Source organism: Dendropsophus ebraccatus, chromosome 7, assembly GCF_027789765.1.
Source record: "Dendropsophus ebraccatus isolate aDenEbr1 chromosome 7, aDenEbr1.pat, whole genome shotgun sequence".
NCBI lineage: Eukaryota > Metazoa > Chordata > Amphibia > Anura > Hylidae > Dendropsophus > Dendropsophus ebraccatus.
This window is the reverse complement of record NC_091460.1, coordinates 89506951-89526280: the sequence shown is the minus strand read 5'-3', so window position 1 is coordinate 89526280 and position 19330 is coordinate 89506951. Positions and strand designations below refer to the sequence as shown.

Sequence of the window (19330 nt, the reverse complement as noted above, 5' to 3'; positions counted from 1 at the left end):
TTACACACAGCAGCAGCCTCTCTCCTCTCCATATTACACACAGCAGCAGCCTCTCTCCTCTCCATATTACAGATAGCAGCAGCAGCCTCTCTCCTCTCCATATTACACACAGCAGCAGCCTCTCTCCTCTCCATATTACACACAGCAGCAGCCTCTCTCCTATCCATATTACACACAGCAGCAGCCTCTCTCCTCTACATATTACACACAGCAGCAGCCTATCTCCTCTCCATATTACACACAGCAGCAGCCTCTCTCCTCTCCATATTACACACAGCAGCAGCCTCTCTCCTCTCCATATTACACAAAGCAGCAGCCTCTCTCCTCTCCATATTACACACAGCAGCAGCCTCTCTCCTCTCCATAATACACACAACAGCAGCCTCTCTCCTCTCCATATTACCCACAGCAGTAGCCTCTCTCCTCTCCATATTACACACAGCAGCAGCCTCTCTCCTCTCCATATTACACACAGCAGCAGCCTCTCTCCTCTCCATATTACACACAGCAGCCTCTCTCCGTTCCATATTACACACAGCAGCAGCCTCTCTCCGCTCCATATTACACACAGCAGCAGCCTTTCTCCTCTCCATATTACACACAGCAGCAGCCTCTCTCCTCTCCATATTACACACAGCAGCAGCCTCTCTCCTCTCCATATTACACACAGCAGCAGCCTCTCTCCTCTCCATATTACACACAGCAGCAGCCTCTCTCCTCTCCATATTACACACAGCAGCAGCCTCTCTCCTCTCCATATTACACACAGCAGCAGCCTCTCTCCTCTCCATATTACACACAGCAGCAGCCTCTCTCCTCTTCATATTACACATAGCAGCCTCTCTCCTCTCCATATTACACGCAGCAGCAGCCTCTCTCCTCTCCATATTACACGCAGCAGCAGCCTCTCTCCTCTCCATATTACACATAGCAGCATCCTCTCTCCTCTCCTTATTACACACAGCAGCAGCCTCTCTCCTCTCCATATTACACACAGCAGCAGCCTCTCTCCTCTCCATATTACACACAGCAGCAGCCTCTCTCCTCTCCATATTACACACAGCAGCAGCCTCTCCTCTCCATATTACACACAGCAGCAGCCTCTCTCCTCTCCATATTACACACAGCAGTAGCCTCTCTCCTTTCCATATTACACACAGCAGCAGCCTCTCTCTCCTCTCCATATTACAGACACCAGCAGCCTGTCTCCTCTCCATATTACACACAGCAGCAGCCTCTCTCCTCTTCATATTACACACAGCAGCCTCTCTCCTCTCCATATTACATACAGCAGCAGCCTCTCTCCTCTCCATATTACACACAGCAGCAGCCTCTCTCCTCTCCATATTACACACAGCAGCAGCCTCTCTCCTCTCCATATTACAGACAGCAGCAGCCTCTCTCCTCTCCATATTACACACAGAAGCAGCCTCTCTCCTCTCCATATTACACACAGCAGCAGCCTTTCTCCTCTCCATATTACACACAGCAGCAGCCTCTCTCCTCTCCATATTACACACAGCAGCAGCCTCTCTCTTCTCCATATTACACACAGCAGCAGCCTCTCTCCTCCCCATATTACAGACAGCAGCAGCCTCTCTCCTCTCCATATTACAGACAGCAGCAGCCTCTCTCCTCTCCATATTACACACAGCAGCAGCAGCCTCTCTCCTCTCCATATTACACACAGAAGCAGCCTCTCTCCTCTCCATATTACACACAGCAGCAGCCTTTCTCCTCTCCATATTACACACAGCAGCAGCCTCTCTCCTCTCCATATTACACACAGCAGTAGCCTCTCTCCTCTCCAGGGGCGTTGCTAGGGTCCTAAAACATCCGGGGCCCGGGCCCTCTGAGTTTCTCTCCCCCGTTTCTCTCCCCCATGCTTTTCTCCCCTCTTTCTCTCCCCCATGCTTTTCTCCCCTGTTTCTCTCCCCCATGCTTTTCTCCCCTGTTTCTCTCCCCCATGCTTTTCTCCCCTCTTTCTCTCCCCCATGCTTTTCTCCCGTTTCTCTCCTCCATGCTTTTCTCCCCTCTTTCTCTCCCCCATGCTTTTCTCCCGTTTCTCTCCTCCATGCTTTTCTCCCCTCTTTCTCTCCCCCATGCTTTTCTCCCCTGTTTCTCTCCCCCATGCTTTTCTCCCCTCTTTCTCTCCCCCATGCTTTTCTCCCGTTTCTCTCCTCCATGCTTTTCTCCCCTGTTTCTCTCCCCCATGCTTTTCTTTCGTTTCTCTCCTCCATGCTTTTCTCCCGTTTCTCTCCTCCATGCTTTTCTCCCGTTTCTCTCCTCCATGCTTTTCTCCCCTGTTTCTCTCCCCCATGCTTTTCTCCCGTTTCTCTCCCCCATGCTTTTCTCCCCTGTTTCTCTCCCCCATGCTTTTCTCCCCTGTTTCTCTCCCCCATGCTTTTCTCCCGTTTCTCTCCCCCATGCTTTTCTCCCCTGTTTCTCTCCCCCATGCTTTTCTCCCCTCTTTCTCTCCCCCATGCTTTTCTCCCCTCTTTCTCTCCTCCATGCTTTTCTCCCCTCTTTATCTCCCCCATGCTTTTCTCCCCTCTTTCTTTCCCCCATGCTTTCTCCCGTTTCTCTCCCCCATGCTTTCTCCCCTGTTTCTCTCCCCCATGCTTTTCTCCCCTGTTTCTCTCCCCCATGCTTTTCTCCTCCATGCTTTTCTCCCCTGTTTCTCTCCTCCATGCTTTTCTCCCCTCTTTCTCTCCCCCATGCTTTTCTCCCCTCTTTCTCTCCCCCATGCTTTTCTCCCGTTTCTCTCCCCCATGCTTTTCTCCCGTTTCTCTCCCCCATGCTTTTCTCCCGTTTCTCTCCTCCATGCTTTTCTCCCCTGTTTCTCTCCCCCATGCTTTTCTCCCGTTTCTCTCCCCCCTTGCTTCTTTCCCCCTGTGCTTCTCGCCCGTTTCTCTCCCCCCGTGCCTGCTCACCTCCTTCTAGATCGCGGCTGCTGCTGTCCGCCTCACCTACCGTAGCGGCCGGAGGTGCTCCTCCATCCAATCAGCGGAAACCGGGCGTGTGGGGCCGCTGCGGTGGGCCGTGGCGCACGCGTTAATTGGATGCGTGCACCACGGCCCACCGCAGCGGCCCCACGCTCCCGGTTTCCGCTGATTGGATGGAGGAGCGTGTCCGGGCGCTGCGGGCGGCCAGTAGGTGAGGAGGACAGCAGCAGCTGCAATCTGCGAGCCAGATGCGGCCATCAAAAGAGCCGCATCTGGCTCGCAAGAGCGGGGCAGACGAGATCCGGGGCAGCAGGCATTTTATTCGGGGCATGAGCCCCGAATAAAACAGCCTAGCGACGCCACTGCTCCTCTCCATATTACACACAGCAGTAGCCTCTCTCCTCTCCATATTACACACAGCAGCAGCCTCTCTCCTCTCCATATTACACACAGCAACAGCCTCTCTCCTCTCCATATTACACACAGCAGTAGCCTCTCTCCTCTCCATATTACACACAGCAGCAGCCTCTCTCCTCTCCGTATTACACACAGCAGCAACCTCTCTCCTCTCCATATTACACACAGCAGCAGCCTCTCTCCTCTCCCTATTACACACAGCAGCACTGACCTAACACTGCACATCTTTACACTACAATAGCAACAATATAAGGGAAGATTTAGCAAAGTCTGTGCAGAGGAGCAGGGGAGCGGTTACCCATAGCAACCAATCAAATCGCTTCTTTCATTTTTGAAAAGGCTTTGAAAAATGAAACCTAGAATCTGACTGGTTGCTATGGGCAACTGCTTTCCTGTTCCTCTGCACAAGTTTTGATAAATCACCCCTATAGTTCCTTTATTTACTGTTTATAGCTCCAACCTATGCTGCAGTGCTGCAGAGATTGTAGTCTGTCATGCGGTCCTTACTGCTGCAGTTTCTTCTGGGCTCAGATGTTAGGGGTGGGGCTAAAGAAATGTGGCTGTATAACCCTGCCCATCTGATGACTCTCTGTTCCCTCACTGGCAGGAACAGGAAACAGAAAGGGAACAGGACCTCACAGGAAGTAAAGAAAACACAGGCAGAGTGGTCATGTGACTGAGCCTGAAAACACAGTAAGCGCTCTAAATAAAAAATAGAAGTGTATGTAGAGTATGCAACACCCACAGAGGTCAGTGCAATGCTAGTTTATTAAAGTATCCTAGACAACTTCTTTAAGGACCTTTGCATGAGAAAGAGAATGAAGTAATAAAGAGTCTAAAAGTAAGCTTTCCTAATGGGAAACAGGGTCACAGAGACAAGTTGGGGGTGCTGAGCAGGGGTCTAAAACAGAGGGCCACAGACAGTAGTCTATATCAGAGAGCGGGAACCATGAGCATGAATGGGGGACCTTGGAGTCTAACCAGACTAATGTCTACATTCTAAGCATACATTCAATGACAACATTCTAAGCCTACGTTCTATGTTAACATTAGAGGTGAGCGAGTAGCACGTGATCGAGTAGGTATTCGATCAAATACTACGCTATTTGAAATACTTGTTTTCGACCGAGCATTCGACCAAATGCGCAGTAAAAATGTAATTCTCCTCCCACCTTCCCTGGCGCCTTTTTTTGACCAACAACTATGCAGGGGTGGGACTGGCCCTAGGAGCACGCTTGCAACGCGTCTACATTCATTGGCTGGCTTACTCATGTAACCTCCAGAGTATAAGACTTGGGATCTCCTGCTCGTCGCCATTTTGGACCTAGCCAGGGAAAATGTGTGCAGCAGGGTGAGTTAGGTTTTAGCAGATTTTAGGCAGGAGGGACCCCCCAAAGCCCTTTTTAGTGCTACAACTATACAGAGCACAGTTTATCACTGAATATACAGTCACTGTATCAGCGGCAAGCAGTTCATCAGTGTGTTCTCTCAGACTGGCAGCAAAGCTCAGTGTGAAGAATAGGCTGCATTTTAACTACTTCCTCATTTTGTTTATGGGGGACATTTATTAAGTCCAGTGTTTTCTGCGCTGGACTTAAAAATGTGCCGCTGCTCCGACAGTACGGAGATTTATGTAGAGGCGGACTGCCTCTACATAAACCCCGTGCGGGCGAGCGCGCGCGCCAGGAAACCTACGCCAGCTGAGAGCTGCAGTAGGTTTCCGGCCTATTTTTTGGCAAATAAAATGCTGAATTGAGCGGACCCAGAGTCCCCCCCCCCCCGCGGCGTACCGGGCAGAAAGTGGACAGATGCATATATTTTAATCGCATCTGGCCACTTTACGTCGAAAAATATGCGTTTTCACATACATAAATGTCCCCCTATGTCTTGATATTTTAGCAGGTTGATCATTTGGAGAGAGGAAAGTAAGGGTTTTAGAAGATTGTAGGCAGGAGAAAATGTTGAAGCCCTTATAGGGGCTACTACACAGTACAGTAAATAGCTGCTTTTATTATAGAGACTGTCTAGCAACATATCATAATGACAGATAGTCTTGCAGATTAGAATTCTTCTGCGTTTGTTGCTGTGACATATTTTCTTCACGTTTTGCCTATTGCAGTATGTAAAATTTGAAAACACCTACTATTTCTGCCAAAATTGGCGTACTTCTGTTGGGGTATTAATCAGTCGCAATAGTCTGCTGTGTTGTGCAACATATTTTTAAAAAATTATTCTATATTGTCATGTATCGCCTATTGCTGTAAGTAAAAGTTAAAAACACCTACTTTTTTGTTTTTAAACCAGTCGCAGCAACAAATGCAGCAGAATTCTTATCTGCAAGACTGTCTGTGTCACTATATGATATGCTGCCAGACAGTCTCTCCACTATAATGGAGGAAGCGGTACCTTGGTTTAAGAGCGTTTTGGTTTAAGAGCTCACAGTTTTTTAAAATTGTGACTTGGTTTAAGAGCATTGCTTTGGTTTAAAAGCTCCCTGTACTGGGTGGGAGCGCGAGTAGAGGAGGGACATGGCCTGCACAGCGGGGTCTACAGCACTGTACTCTGACCCAGGAAGTCTCCCTCACCTTCCAAATCATAGCAGATCCATTTCAGGCTGGGGCTTACATCAGGGAACAGGACTGTGGAGGCAATCTCTCCATAGCTGTAACACCACTCTCCTCAGACAAAGAGTGCTGCTATACTGTGCCCACATCTGCCCTGCTCATTCCTTTATGCTCCCTGCAGTCTCTGTCAGCCCTTGTGTTTCCCATCCTCTCCATTACTGTACAGTAACTTATAATATCACATATTCTGCTGTTTCTGAATGTTTGTTTCATTAGTTTTACATGTTATTCAGAATAATAAATGATTATTTTGGGGGCAGGGAACCAATTGTCTGCATTTTATGATTTCTTATGAAAAAAATTTGCTTTGGTTTAAGGGTCCATTTACACAGAAAGATTATCTGACAGATTATCTGCCAAAGATTTGAAGCCAAAGCCAGGAATGGATTTGAAAAGAGGAGAAATCCCAGGCTTTCCTTTATGACCTGTTCTCTTTTTATAGTCCGTTCCTGGTTTTGGCTTCAAATCTTTGGCAGATAATCTGTCAGATACTTTCTGTGTAAATGGACCCTATACAAACCACTTGTCAGCAAACCACAGCAGTGAGCACTGAGCTTGATTTAAAGAGTAACTATAAAATATTTTGACCATTCAGTTTTAGTTAACTTAGGTCATGATAAGAATTTTTGCAATATACATTAATAACCTAAAATGAACAGTTTTTTAAATACATAAAGCGGAAAGTCCCCTCTGAGCTCTCTTTGCCTCTGTGATACTTGTGCATTTCTGCTGGACACGCCCCCTCCCTGGAGATCTGTACCTAGAGTACAGACTCTGACAGCAGCATCAGATAACAGCCCTGACACAGAGAGAAACATAAACAAAACCTCCTCCCCTCACCTCCTAGCAGCACGTTCTCCCCCCTTCCCTCACAGAGGTGACTAAAGTCCCTATTCCACCAACAGATCTGACGACACATTATCTGCCAAAGATTTGAAGCCAAACCCAGGAGTGGATTTGAAAAGAGGAGAAATCCAGTCTTTTCTTTATGACCTGATCTCTGATTATAGTCTGTTCCTGGGTTTGGCTTCAAATCTTTGGCAGATAATCTGTCGTCAGATCTGTTGGTGGAATAGGGCCTTAAGCAGAGCTGAGGGTGTTGTGTGTGAGGAGCAGCACAGGGGAAGATCTGGAGCTGACATTATTCTACAGTGTTATGAGAGCAGATGACTGTATCTAATCCCACTGTGTGTGATACCATCTGCTGGGGATCTGTATCTAATCTTACATTGTGATACTGTATGTTGGGGCTCTATCTGATCCTGCTATGTGTGATACATCTGCTAAGCTGCTGGGCAGTGATTGGAGGGACGCAGCCAGGGAGATGAGGGATAGGCCACGCCCACTTTCTCTCAGCCAGGAGAAAAATTCATTTATTCTTCTGAGCCAAACAACTGGGGATATCTCAGCAAATGCACAAGCTATCAACACAGTTTAGGGCTCTTTTTAAAGGGTAACACATGGGCTTTTTATTTGAGGAATTTAATTTTTTGGCTACTGAAATTATAGTTACGCTTTAAGCACCTGAGATCAATTAACCCCACCCCCAGGTGCAGAGCAGACCAGAGGAAAAAAACAGTTTGGACCTGTTTAACTATGCAGTTATGGTACTAGCTATCTATGCGCTGCAGCAATGAACACCACACAATTGCACAAAAACAACAATATATCAGTAACTCCAAACCCACTGAATCACCAGCAACTCCTCTTTAAACTTCACTTATACAAACCACTTGTCAGCAAACCACAGCAGTGAGCAAGCACCAGATGGAGAAGAAAAGAAAAAGTGACCAATTCCGATCAGAGAAGATGCCCCCTGTGAGTCACTGAATGTAGCTGTACTGTAATCACGTATATGGGGTAAAGAATATGGTGTATAGAGTCTGTGCAGCATTTGTATCTACATCCATATGGGTCAGTGTAGTGGAGATACTGGTCTTTGTATAGTGGATGTTATGTAGTAATGGTATGGGGGTATAAGTCACGATGTGGTAATAATATTAGTTTTTTTATATAATGGTAATAGGTGACGTGGATATGAGGGAGTGGCTATGGGGGCGTGATTATGTGGAGGGAGTGGCTATAGGGGGCGTGGTGCATTGCCGTGACTGTCCCTCTTTTCTCCCAGCAAATGTTGGGAGGTATGCAACTAATAGTACTGGTCTCATCTGTGTGATTTCCCCAAGATATAACTAATATAGTGATTATATTAATAGTACTGGCATCATCTGAGTTATCACTCTAGGATATAAACCACTAATATATTGATATCACTAATAGTACTCGCCTCATCTGTGTGATCCCTTCTTGATATATAACACTAATATAGTGATAGTGCTGCAGCCATTCCACGACATTTCTAGCCCCTGGATTCACCACAATGCAGTCCATTGGGTTACCACAGCAATGTTATTGTCATCAATGAACATGGGCGCTATAGCTCCTCACCATAACAAGTGTATGGTCTATCTATGAACGTTACAGTGAGTGTGTGGGGGGGGGGGGATTGGCCATTGCCAACTGGTATTCCATCCTAGAAGTCAAGCACTTTTCTTTGTTAATAATTGATTGATAAGATCAAGGGTAATCTGGATTAATAATATATACCTATAACATTTAACTTCAAGAGAAATTGTTACAGGCATAAATCCATTTTATTATGCACAAAAATACAGCAGCAATTGCAGCAAATGGAAATAAAGATTCCTACCCAAGAAGCTTCTCATGATCACATAGTCACCGCAATCCTGGGGTCCTTGGAATTTTTCCAGATCTACAAAAGGAGGCCGAGCAGGCTTCTTTGGTCTTGGTCCGAGTACGGCTTCACTGGGCAGAAGCTTCAGCCGGGGTGTGGTGGGATATTGAATGGCTGGTCTCTTCATTTGGGGAGCATGTAGTGAGGGGGTTCCAGACTTGTTATGAGGACTGTTGACAGATGGTTTAGGGACAATGGGTTTCTTCAGTGGAACTGAAGGTTTATTAACCGAAGCTTTATGAATAATTCTTGAGTTGCTTTGATATGAGAAGCTTTGATGTGAACAGATTGAGCTCCCTGCAGCTTTTAAAGGGTCACTTTTGGGGGAGATTGCTAGATCTGGTGAGGATAAAGCTTTGGGTAGAGGTTTCTGGAACAATCGCTCACTGACTGGCTGTACGGTAGGTTTTGCTGGTATAGCAGGCTTAGGTCCAGGCTTCACCTGCACAATAGACTTGGCACCAAGCTTTTCTCCAGATTCATTTTGAAATTTCATTCTGATATTTTTAAAACCTTCTGGATCTGCCTGGAAAGTGAAAGTCAGAATCACAGCATGCTGGACATATTGTGCTGAATTTATCTATAAAAATATTTCATACTCCTCAACAGTGCTCCTGTAGTTTCCCAAGAAGGGAAAGTACAGGAGTAATAGATAATTAAGTATGGAAAAATAGAAACAAAAGGGGGAGATTTATCAAACATGGTGTAAATTTGAATTGGCTCTGTTCCCCCTAGCAACTAATCAGATTCCACCTTTCATTTTCCAAAGAATCTGTGAGGAATGAAAAGTCATCTGATTGGCTGCTAGGGGCAACTGAGCTAGTTCTACTTTACACCAGTTTGATAAATCTACCCCAAAATATTTAAAACATCTTGATTTATCAAGTATGTAGTAAGAGGCCTGTATGCAGACATACACGCCTAGGCACGCCAGAAATCAGTGTTATTGACCGGGCTGTCTGGGCAGAAGAGCTTCTTGGATAGATCTGGGGAGGGGGTGACATTATGCAACTCTGTCCACACTATGCAGCAAGATCGCAGAACACCACTGCATTAGCCAAGTGCCTGGGCAATATTGCAACATCACAACCCTGACCGTTAAGTGGCAGACTAGCAGCAGAGTGGTAGAATACTGGCGATGATATGGGAAACAGTGCTTTTGTTTTTAATTCAATTTTATTTATACTGTATAGCAATAACAACATTTTAAAACTTTGCATCAATATATCACAAGGAAGCATGAGAGAAAAAACAAAAACACAACTGGAGGAGGAAACCAGGTCTTACACCAGGTCTGTTATAACCTTCTCACCCTCTGCATTATAGCGGGCCATGGTTCTCATGAGTCATAAGTGAAAACCATTTGTGCAATATTGAGGTGTCCCACCACGGGTGTTATTAGTCTATACACCCCTCATAAAAGCCTGTACTACAAGTTAACGTGGTAATGAAGTGATACATAAAGTGACACTATCACCCCTTTTTGCATTCTGACTTCTCTACACAGGTGTAAAAGGTAAATTTATCAGTTTTCATAAGTTATTTTATATCATACGTCATACGTGATCTTTCATCAACTGTAGATTGTGCCAAGTGGGCGGGGCTTCGCGGGAACATCACCACTTAGCCCCGCCCACAGCACCACCATTGGTCCCACCCCTCTGTGAGGTCATGGGCACATAGGCCTGCCCCTCGTCGACCATTGGAACAGGATGGCCTAAAGGTCTAGGCCCCACCCCCTCTAAGTTGGCCCATAACAATGGACGTTGAAGGGGCGGGCCTATGAGGCAATGATGTCATGGAGGGGCATGGCCAACAGTGGTGCTGTGGGCGGGGCTAAGTGGTGCTGTTGCCAGAAAGCCTCGCCCATTTAGCACAATCTGCAGTAATAAAAGATCACTTTTTACTTGAACAAGCACCATGACATATGATATAAAATAAGGTATGAAAACTGGTAAATTTACCCTTTACACCTGTGTAGAGAAGTCAGAATGCAAAAAGGGGGGGAGGGTGACAGTGTCACTTTTAATTTTTACCACTAGAAGACGCTATTGTGTGAACAAGGGGTTATTGCTTGTTTATGATCTGCGCACCAATAAGAGCTCTCTTCTCTTCTTCACCTATCTCTATTCTCTTTCTTCTCTTTGCACTTTCTTCTCCACCACTCACAGGGGACATTACACCTACTGTAGGAAGTTGTCACATAGGGAGAGGAAGTACACGCCAACACTTAGTGAGTCTTACCCAAGTCTTGGTGGAGAGAGGACGCAAGACAAGACGGTCCCTGCTGTAGTCCAGCTGGGCCCTGGCTTTGCCAGGTCCCCCCTCCAGTCAGTGCCAGTGTAGTCTAGTCAGGAGTGTGGTAGTGGACAGACGCACATGGCTGATGGAGAGACTTTTCTTTAAGACACTATCTTTGTTCTAACTATGCAGTGCTAAACTACTTGAGTCAGAGATCACCCCAACCCACACCATGAACATCTCTAAAAGTGCAGGACAGTATCCTGAAAAAAGAGGAACTGATCCGGATAAATCAAAGTTGCTACAAGCCTATGTACTCTATCTCGCAGCGCAGGTGTAACCAGGTAATTTGGCCACCTTGAGCAACTCATGTAACAAGGTCTGGGGCTTGTGTCACCCTAATAGGATGGGTCACCCGACACTGTAGGGCAACAGGTGGTACAGCAAAAACAAAAGTCGAAACATGGGCACAAGTATTCTTCTATCTTCATGTATTCTTTAGTATTCTTCTTCCAAAGTTCCGGCAGAGCACACTTCTACCCTGGGTGGGGATTCTCAGCAAAAACTCCTCTCCACTACTCTGAACCTGCAGCACAAACTCCTCTCTACTGTTCTCTGCCCACTCTACTTTTTAGCGCACAACCAAGTCATCTCAGCTCTTCTACTCCAAAGGCTCTTAGCACAGATTCTGTTCTGTCATGTCTGTAGTCTATGATCAACTACTGTACAAAGTATTCTCACAGTAAAGAAGAATTTTATTTATGATAACAGGACTCAGTGATTATTGTTCCAGCACCTACACAGTCAATACACCCTCCTTGGGTCATCTCTCCTTTCTGTGGATGGCGGTACCAATAGTCGGGGTGGGTTACAACTCCACTCCAGACCACCATAAGTACCCAAGGGACCCCCTCACAGCCCAGCAGGTCACCGACCACAGAGGAAAGGATATAGCCAGCCACCTTAAAATAAAAGCAGGTGTGCCTCCATACCTGTGTGCCCCACTGGCACTGGCGTTACAACAATCTACCTTCTAGCTGCACTATATCTGGACCAACCACCACCGTAATGGTGTCACTCAGCACCATCTGGCAAGTGACCAGTCGTCCATAGATAGGCACCATATCATTACTGGAGATGAGTGAACATGCTCGTTCGAGGTCACTAGTCGCTTAAATATTACAGGACTCGGAAGTAGTCGATACTCAATCGAATACTGTGTGGTGCTCAAATAACATTGAGAGCCTCCTCCTAGCCTGTTTGGCGGCTTTAATCAGCCAATAAACATGCGGGGAAGGGGCTGGGAGGTCCTGCTACGTAGCAGCTATGTTGGTTGCTGGCATAGCAGTGATGGGCCAGCTGCATCAGGTGACCTGGGTGTATATAGACCGGGTGTGTATGAACTGTCATGTAAGAGTTCAGCAGGCTCCAGAGTAGCATTGGTACTGGAGCAGGACTGTAGTTACTTTATAATCCATCAGGGTCTGATGTCTTGGTCCAAGCTTCACTCTATTTTTCACCAGGTTAAGGTGGCTGTGGTTCCCTGCATAGAGAGGTGACTGAGCAATGCAGTGAATATACAGAATATGTACTACATCCCTTTCATTCTCAGGAGAGGGGGGTTCCCTGAAGATGGTACATGCTAGCGATATGAATTGGGAATACACCTGGAAGGGTTCCTGATGATAACTGCCCATATTCATAGAAGAATTTTATTTGGGTTACTGCGTCATCTAATTGCAGTATTTAATGATATCATTGCTTTCCACATACCCTAAAAGGGCCAGCAATCAGCCATGAATTTTAAAAAAACAAACATCTTATTGGCTGATCGCATCTTTCCGTGTAAACAGCAATGTACAGGCACTAGAGATGAGCAAACCTCAAGCATGCTTGAGTCCGTCCGAACCCGAACTTTCGGCATTTGATTAGCAGTGGCTGCTGAAGTTGGATAAAGCCCTAAGGCTATGTGGAAAACATGGATATAGTGATTGGCTGTATCCATGTTTTCCAGACAACCTTAGAGCTTTATCCAAGTTCAGCAGCCCCAGCTAATCAAATGCCGAACGATCGGGTTCGCTCATCTCTAACAGGCACCCATCGGCATATGATAACAATAATGAATATGTAGGATTAAAATTTTATACTGATCTGACATTTAAAAAACCTTTTGATGTCACAGAAACATCAAAAGTTTTGATCGGCCACTGTCTGAGTGTTTGGTCGGAGACGCACTTAGCGCTTTCACTCCAGCCCTGTCATGTGACCTGGACAGACAATAAGACAAACAAGTCTATGGGGCCATCCACATGGCAGCGAGGTTGTCTCCTCCGTTCTACTGACTGGTCAGGCTGTGTTCACAAATGCAGTAACAAGATGAAAATGCAATGTAAATGCATCCTTTTATTTAAGTTATTAATCATTTCTGCATCATTTCATTGCATTACTGCATCACCTTGTTGCATTACTGCATCTCCTCATTGCAGTAATTAATAATTTCATTGTGTTATTGCATCTCCTCATTGCAATACCTCATTGCATAACTGCCTCACCTTATTGCGTTATTGCATATCCCGACTGTTACTGCATCTCTTCACTGTAGTAATTACTAATTTTACTGTGTTACTGCATCTCCTCACTGTGCTACTGCAGCTTCTCATTGCATTACAGCAGCCCCTCACTGAATTGCTGCAACCCCTCAATGCATTACTGCATCACCTCATTGCATTACTGCATTCTTATTGTGTTACTGGATCACCTCTTTGTGTTACTGCATTTTGTCATCGTGTTACTGCATTTCTTCATTGCATTACTGCACCTTATTGTAGTTATTACTCATTGCATTGCGTTATGGTGCGTTTACACAGAGAGATTTATCTGACAGATCTTTGAAGCCAAAGCCAAGAACAGACTATAAGCAGAGAACAGGTCATAAAGGAAAGACTGGGATCTATCCTCTTTTCAAATCCATTCCTGGCTTTGGCTTAAAAATTCCTTCAGATAAATCTCTCTGTGTAAACATACAATTACTGCATCAAATCACAGCATTTCCTAACTGCAGTAATTAATTAATCAATCAATCAATCATTTCCTCATTGCGTTATGGCATCTCCTCATTGAATTACTGCATCACCTCGCTGCGTTACTGCATCTCCTCATTGCAGTAATTATTCATTTCAATCCGTTACTGCCTCTCCTAACTTTGCTACTGCCTCTCCTCACTGTGTTACTGCATCTCCCCACTGTTACTTGAGTACAGCCTCGGACTGGGCCACCGGGGAGCCGGGGAAACCCCCGGTGGGCCCCTCCCCCTTCCTCCCTATTGGTGGGCCCCTCCCCCTTCCTCCCTATTGGTGGGCCCCTTAACAGGAGGCTTCCCGTTTATTTGCTCAAGGCCCCATATGCCGTACATTTCTCCCTGCAGCTGCAGAGGCCTGTCACCTGGTCACTGCCTCTGTATATGTATATGTATGAGGTGTATGGGCCGGGCAGTGACCATGGTGACAGGCAGCAGTGTAATGTGGAGCGCGGTGTCTCTCTCCTCTCCCGGCCCCTCCCCCACCTCCTCCTCTCTGGCTGCTCAGTGGGGACACAGCCGGAGGGGAGAGCGCCCCCTGCAGCAGCTATGACAGGTGGCCTGTAACAGAAGGCCTCCTGCTGGGTGATGTCTCTGCATGTGGAGCTCCCCCAGAGCAGACAGGCCTCCAGTATCCAGCTCTCCGGTCGGGACAGAAGGGGAGGGCAGTAGGGATTGTCTGCACACACCATGCAGCTCTCTGATCCCTCCACATACATCTCCTGCACACCTGTCCTGCTCTTCATGAAGGGTGAGTGTGCTTATGTGTGTGCAAATATGTGTGTTATGTCAACATTATGTAGGATGGTGTGTAAATGTGTAAGGGCTGAACTGGGAGGTGAAGGTTCTCTCCACTACAGCTAATACTTTTCCCAATATACTATAGTAGTGCTATGTGTCAGCAATACAACTACTACCCTCAATATACTATACTAGTCCTATGTGTCAGCAATACAACTACTACCCTCAATATACTATACTAGTCCTATGTGTCAGCAATACAACTACTACCCTCAATATACTATACTAGTGCTATGTGTCAGCAATACAACTACTACCCTCAATATACTATACTAGTGCTATGTGTCAGCATGTAGTTGTATAGCTGTGTCAGCACTAGTATAGTATATTGGGGATAGTAGTTGTATGGCTGTGTCAGCACTAGTATAGTATATTGGGGATAGTAGTTGTATGGCTGACATAGCACTAGTATAGTATATTGGGGATAGTAGTTGTATGGCTGTGTCAGCACTAGTATAGTATATTGGGGATAGTAGTTGTATGGCTGTGTCAGCACTAGTTTAGTATATTGGGGATAGTAGTTGTATGGCTGACATAGCACTAGTATAGTATATTGGGGATAGTAGTTGTATGGCTGACATTGCACTAGTATAGCATATTGGGGATAGTAGTTGTATAGCTATGTGTCAGCAATACAACTACTATCCTCAATATACAATGCTAGTGCTATGTGTCAGCCATACAACTACAAGTACTACCCCCATAATACTATACTGTGTGTGTGTCAGCTATACTACAGCTACCCCCAACATACTATACTGTGTGTGTGTGTGTGTGTCCGCCATACTACTGCTACCCCCAACATATTATATTGTGTGTGTCCGCCATACTACTGCTTCCCCCAACATACTATACTGTGTGTCTGCCATACTACTGCTACCCCCAACATACTATACTGTGTGTGTGTGTGTGTGTGTGTGTGTGTGTCCGCCATACTACTGCTTCCCCCAACATACTATACTGTGTGTCAGCCATACTACTGCTACCCCCAACATACTATACTGTGTGTGTGTGTCCGCTATACTACTGCTACCCCCAACATACTATACTGTGTGACCGCCATACTACTGCTACCCCCAACATACTATACTGTGTGACCCCCATACTACTGCTACCCCCAACATACTATACTGTGTGTCAGCCATACTACTGCAACCCCCAACATACTATACTGTGTGTCAGCCATACTACTGCTACCCCCAACATACTATACCGTGTGTGTGTGTGTGTCCGCCATACTACTGCTACCCCCAGAGCCGGCTCCAGGTTTTTGTGGGCCCTTGGGCGACAGAGCCTCGGCGGGCCCCTTGGAGGAGCAAATCATGGAGATACAGGCGAGGAAAGATTTGCAGCAGAAGAAACATGCGGCTGCTGCATATTTTTCTCCTCCTGTATATCCTGATCTCTGTGGTAGTCAGGACTCTGAAGGAGTCAGACCCAGTGACAGGATGGGAGGTAACTATCACTGCTGAGTAAGGGTACCTTCACACATACCGACTCGCAGCAGAAAACTTGCTGCGAGTTTCTGCTACGATGCGAGGTCCTGGAAGGCCCCTATCATTACATACTCGCAGTGGTCTGAAAGACGAATGCGTGTATGTAATGCAGCAGCTCCCTTAACCCCTTTGGCTCTCGCACCGGTCCTGCACCGCTGTCTCCATACATTACCTGGCTCTGGCTGCACGGGGTCCCGGCGTCCTGCTCTGCCGCCCGGCCAATTAGTGTGTTGCCCAGCCGCAGCCACTGATTGGCTGGGCGGCAGAGCAGGACCCCGTGCAGCCAGAGCCAGGTAATGTATGGAGACAGCGGTGCGGGACCGGTGCGGAAGCCAAAGGGGTTAAGGGAGCGGCTGCATTACATACACGCATTCGTCTTTCAGACCACTGCGAGTATGTAGTGATAGGGGCCTTCCAGGACCTCGCATCGTAGCAGAAACTCGCAGCAAGTTTTCTGCTGCGAGTCGGTATGTGTGAAGGTACCCTAAGGGTAAATTCACAAGGGTGGATCCACAGCAGATTTAAAGCTGCAAATTTGCAGCTAAAACCGCTGCGGATCCTTCCTCTGTGAATTCCAATGTGATTACATACTCGCAGCAGGATTGTCATCTTGCTGCCAGTATGTAAGTGCCGGCCCCATTAACCCCCGCCGCTGCCGGGTGATACATTACCGGCAGCACGATCCGGCCGCGTCTGACTCTCCCAGCTCCTGGAGGTCCCGCACAGCCAATCAGTGCATGGCCCCGCCACAGTCACTGATTGGCTGCGGGGGACCTCGGGGAGCCTCAGATGCGGCCAGATAGCGGTGCAGGTAATGTAACACCCGGGGCGGTGGGGGTTAAAGGGGTAGTGCGACGCTAAAAAATAATTCACAGAATAACACACATTACAAAGTTATACAACTTTGTAATGTATGTTATGTCTGTGAATGGCCCCCTTCCCCGTGTCCCACCACCCCCACCCGTGTACCTGGAAGTGTGTGGTGCATTATACATTACCTGATCCGTGTCGAGGGCCGTCCGCCATTTTGTGCCAAACGTCATCTTCGGCCGCGTCATCAGCTGCTCAGCCGCGATTGGCTGAGCATAAGTTGTGACGCGGCAGAGGGGGGGCGGCTGCAGGGATTCGGTCGTGCGTCCGAAGATGACGTTTGGCACAAAATGGCGGACGGCCTCGACACGGATCAGGTAATGTATAATGCACCACACTTCCGGGTACACGGGCAGGGGGGGTGGGACACGGGGAAGGGGGCGATTCACAGACATAACATACATTACAAAGTTGTATAACTTTGTAATGTGTGTTATTCTGTGAATATTTTTTTAGCGCCGCACTACCTCTTTAATGGGGCTGGGACTTATATACTGGCAGCGGGATGACAATCCTGCTGCGAGTATGTAATCACATTGAAATTCACAGGGGAAGGATCCGCAGCGGTTTAAGTGGCGAATTTGCAGCGTTAAGTCCGCTGCGGCTCCGCCCTTGTGAATTTACCCTAAGGTCCAGCTTGCACAATGCTTAAAATGGCCCTGGAACTACAAGCCCCAGCTGTTCATATTATATACATATATAACACATGAACAGCTGAGACCTCTAGTTCTCCTTAATACAGGTCCTGCAGTGATATATATATATACTGTATATCTAGATAGATAGATAGATATCTCACTGCAGGACCTGTATACCCAAAACAACTAGAACACTATTAGGTTATAGAGCCTACCTTTCTGCCCTCTATCAGGTGTCCGATCACATGACCTGTGACATCATCACAGGTCCTTCTCCTTGCCCCATAGAAATCCCAGCAGAGGAAGATAGCCTATCCCAAACAAGAGACTGGTCACATGGGCATGACCTCATCAAAGGTCCTTTACACCTCCAGCCGGCCCTGGAAGGAAGACGTGATGATGTGCCCAGGGACCCCAGTATGTATCGGCGGGCCCCTAACTGTCATATGCGGCCTCTGGGGGCCCAGTCCCCTCTGTTACTACACTTTTTTTTTGTTTTACTAACAGAAAAAAAATGTAGTAACAGATGGAAGTGGGCCCCCAGAGGAGCTGTGGGCCCCGGCACTTGCCCTAGTCAGACGGGTGCTGACGCCGGCCCTGGCTACCCCCAACATACTATACTGTGTGTCAGCCATACTACTGCTACCCCCAACATACTATACTGTGTGTGTGTGTGTCCGCCATACTACTGCTTCCCCCAACATACTATACTGTGTGTCCACCATACTACTGCTACCCCCAACATACTATACTGTGTGTCCACCATACTACTGCTACCCCCAACATACTATACTGTGTGTCAGCTATACTACTGCTACCCCCAACATACTATACTGTGTGTGTGAGCCATACTACTACTAACTCTAACTACTTTAATAAAAACAAAAAAAGGGGAAAAATTGGCATCATCGCATGTGTAATTGCACTATTAAATTATCACCTTCCTAAACTCGCATGGTATACAGTGTTTGCAAAAAAAAAACAAGTAATGCAGTGGTACCTTGGTTTAAGAGTAACTTGGTTTAGGAGCGTTTTGGTTTAAGAGCTCACAGTTTTTCAAAATTGTGACTTGGTGTAAGAGCTCCCTGTACTGGGTGGGAGGGGGAGTGGGGGAGGGGCATGGTCTGCATAGCGGGGTCTACAGCACTGTACTCTGACCCAGGAAGTCTCCCTCACCTTCCAATCATAGCAGATCCACTTCAGGCTGGGGCTTACATCAGGGGACAGGACTGTGGAGGTAATCTCTCCATAGCTGTAACCCCTCTCTCCCCGGACAGAGAGCGCTGCATGTATGTGCCCACATCTGTCCTGCTCATTCCTTCATGCTCCCTGCAGTCTCTGTCCGCCCTTGTGTTTCTCATCCTCTCCATTACTGTACAGTAACTTATAATATCACATATTCTGCTGTTTCTGAATGTTTGTTTCATCTGTTTTACATGTTATTCAGAATAATAAATCATTATTTTG

At 46.8% G+C, this 19330-nt stretch overlaps 1 protein-coding gene across 2 annotated transcripts in view; it reads right to left on the bottom strand.

The window, feature by feature from the left end:
* LOC138797558 (FYN-binding protein 1-like) overlaps positions 1 to 19330 on the bottom strand; it is a 213341-nt gene that overhangs the window by 159900 nt on the left and 34111 nt on the right. For both annotated transcript variants that reach the window (XM_069977877.1, XM_069977875.1), the window contains exon 2: positions 8697 to 9267. In XM_069977877.1, coding sequence (XP_069833978.1) covers positions 8697 to 9267 — 571 coding nt within the window. The remainder of the gene's footprint in view (positions 1 to 8696; positions 9268 to 19330) is intronic.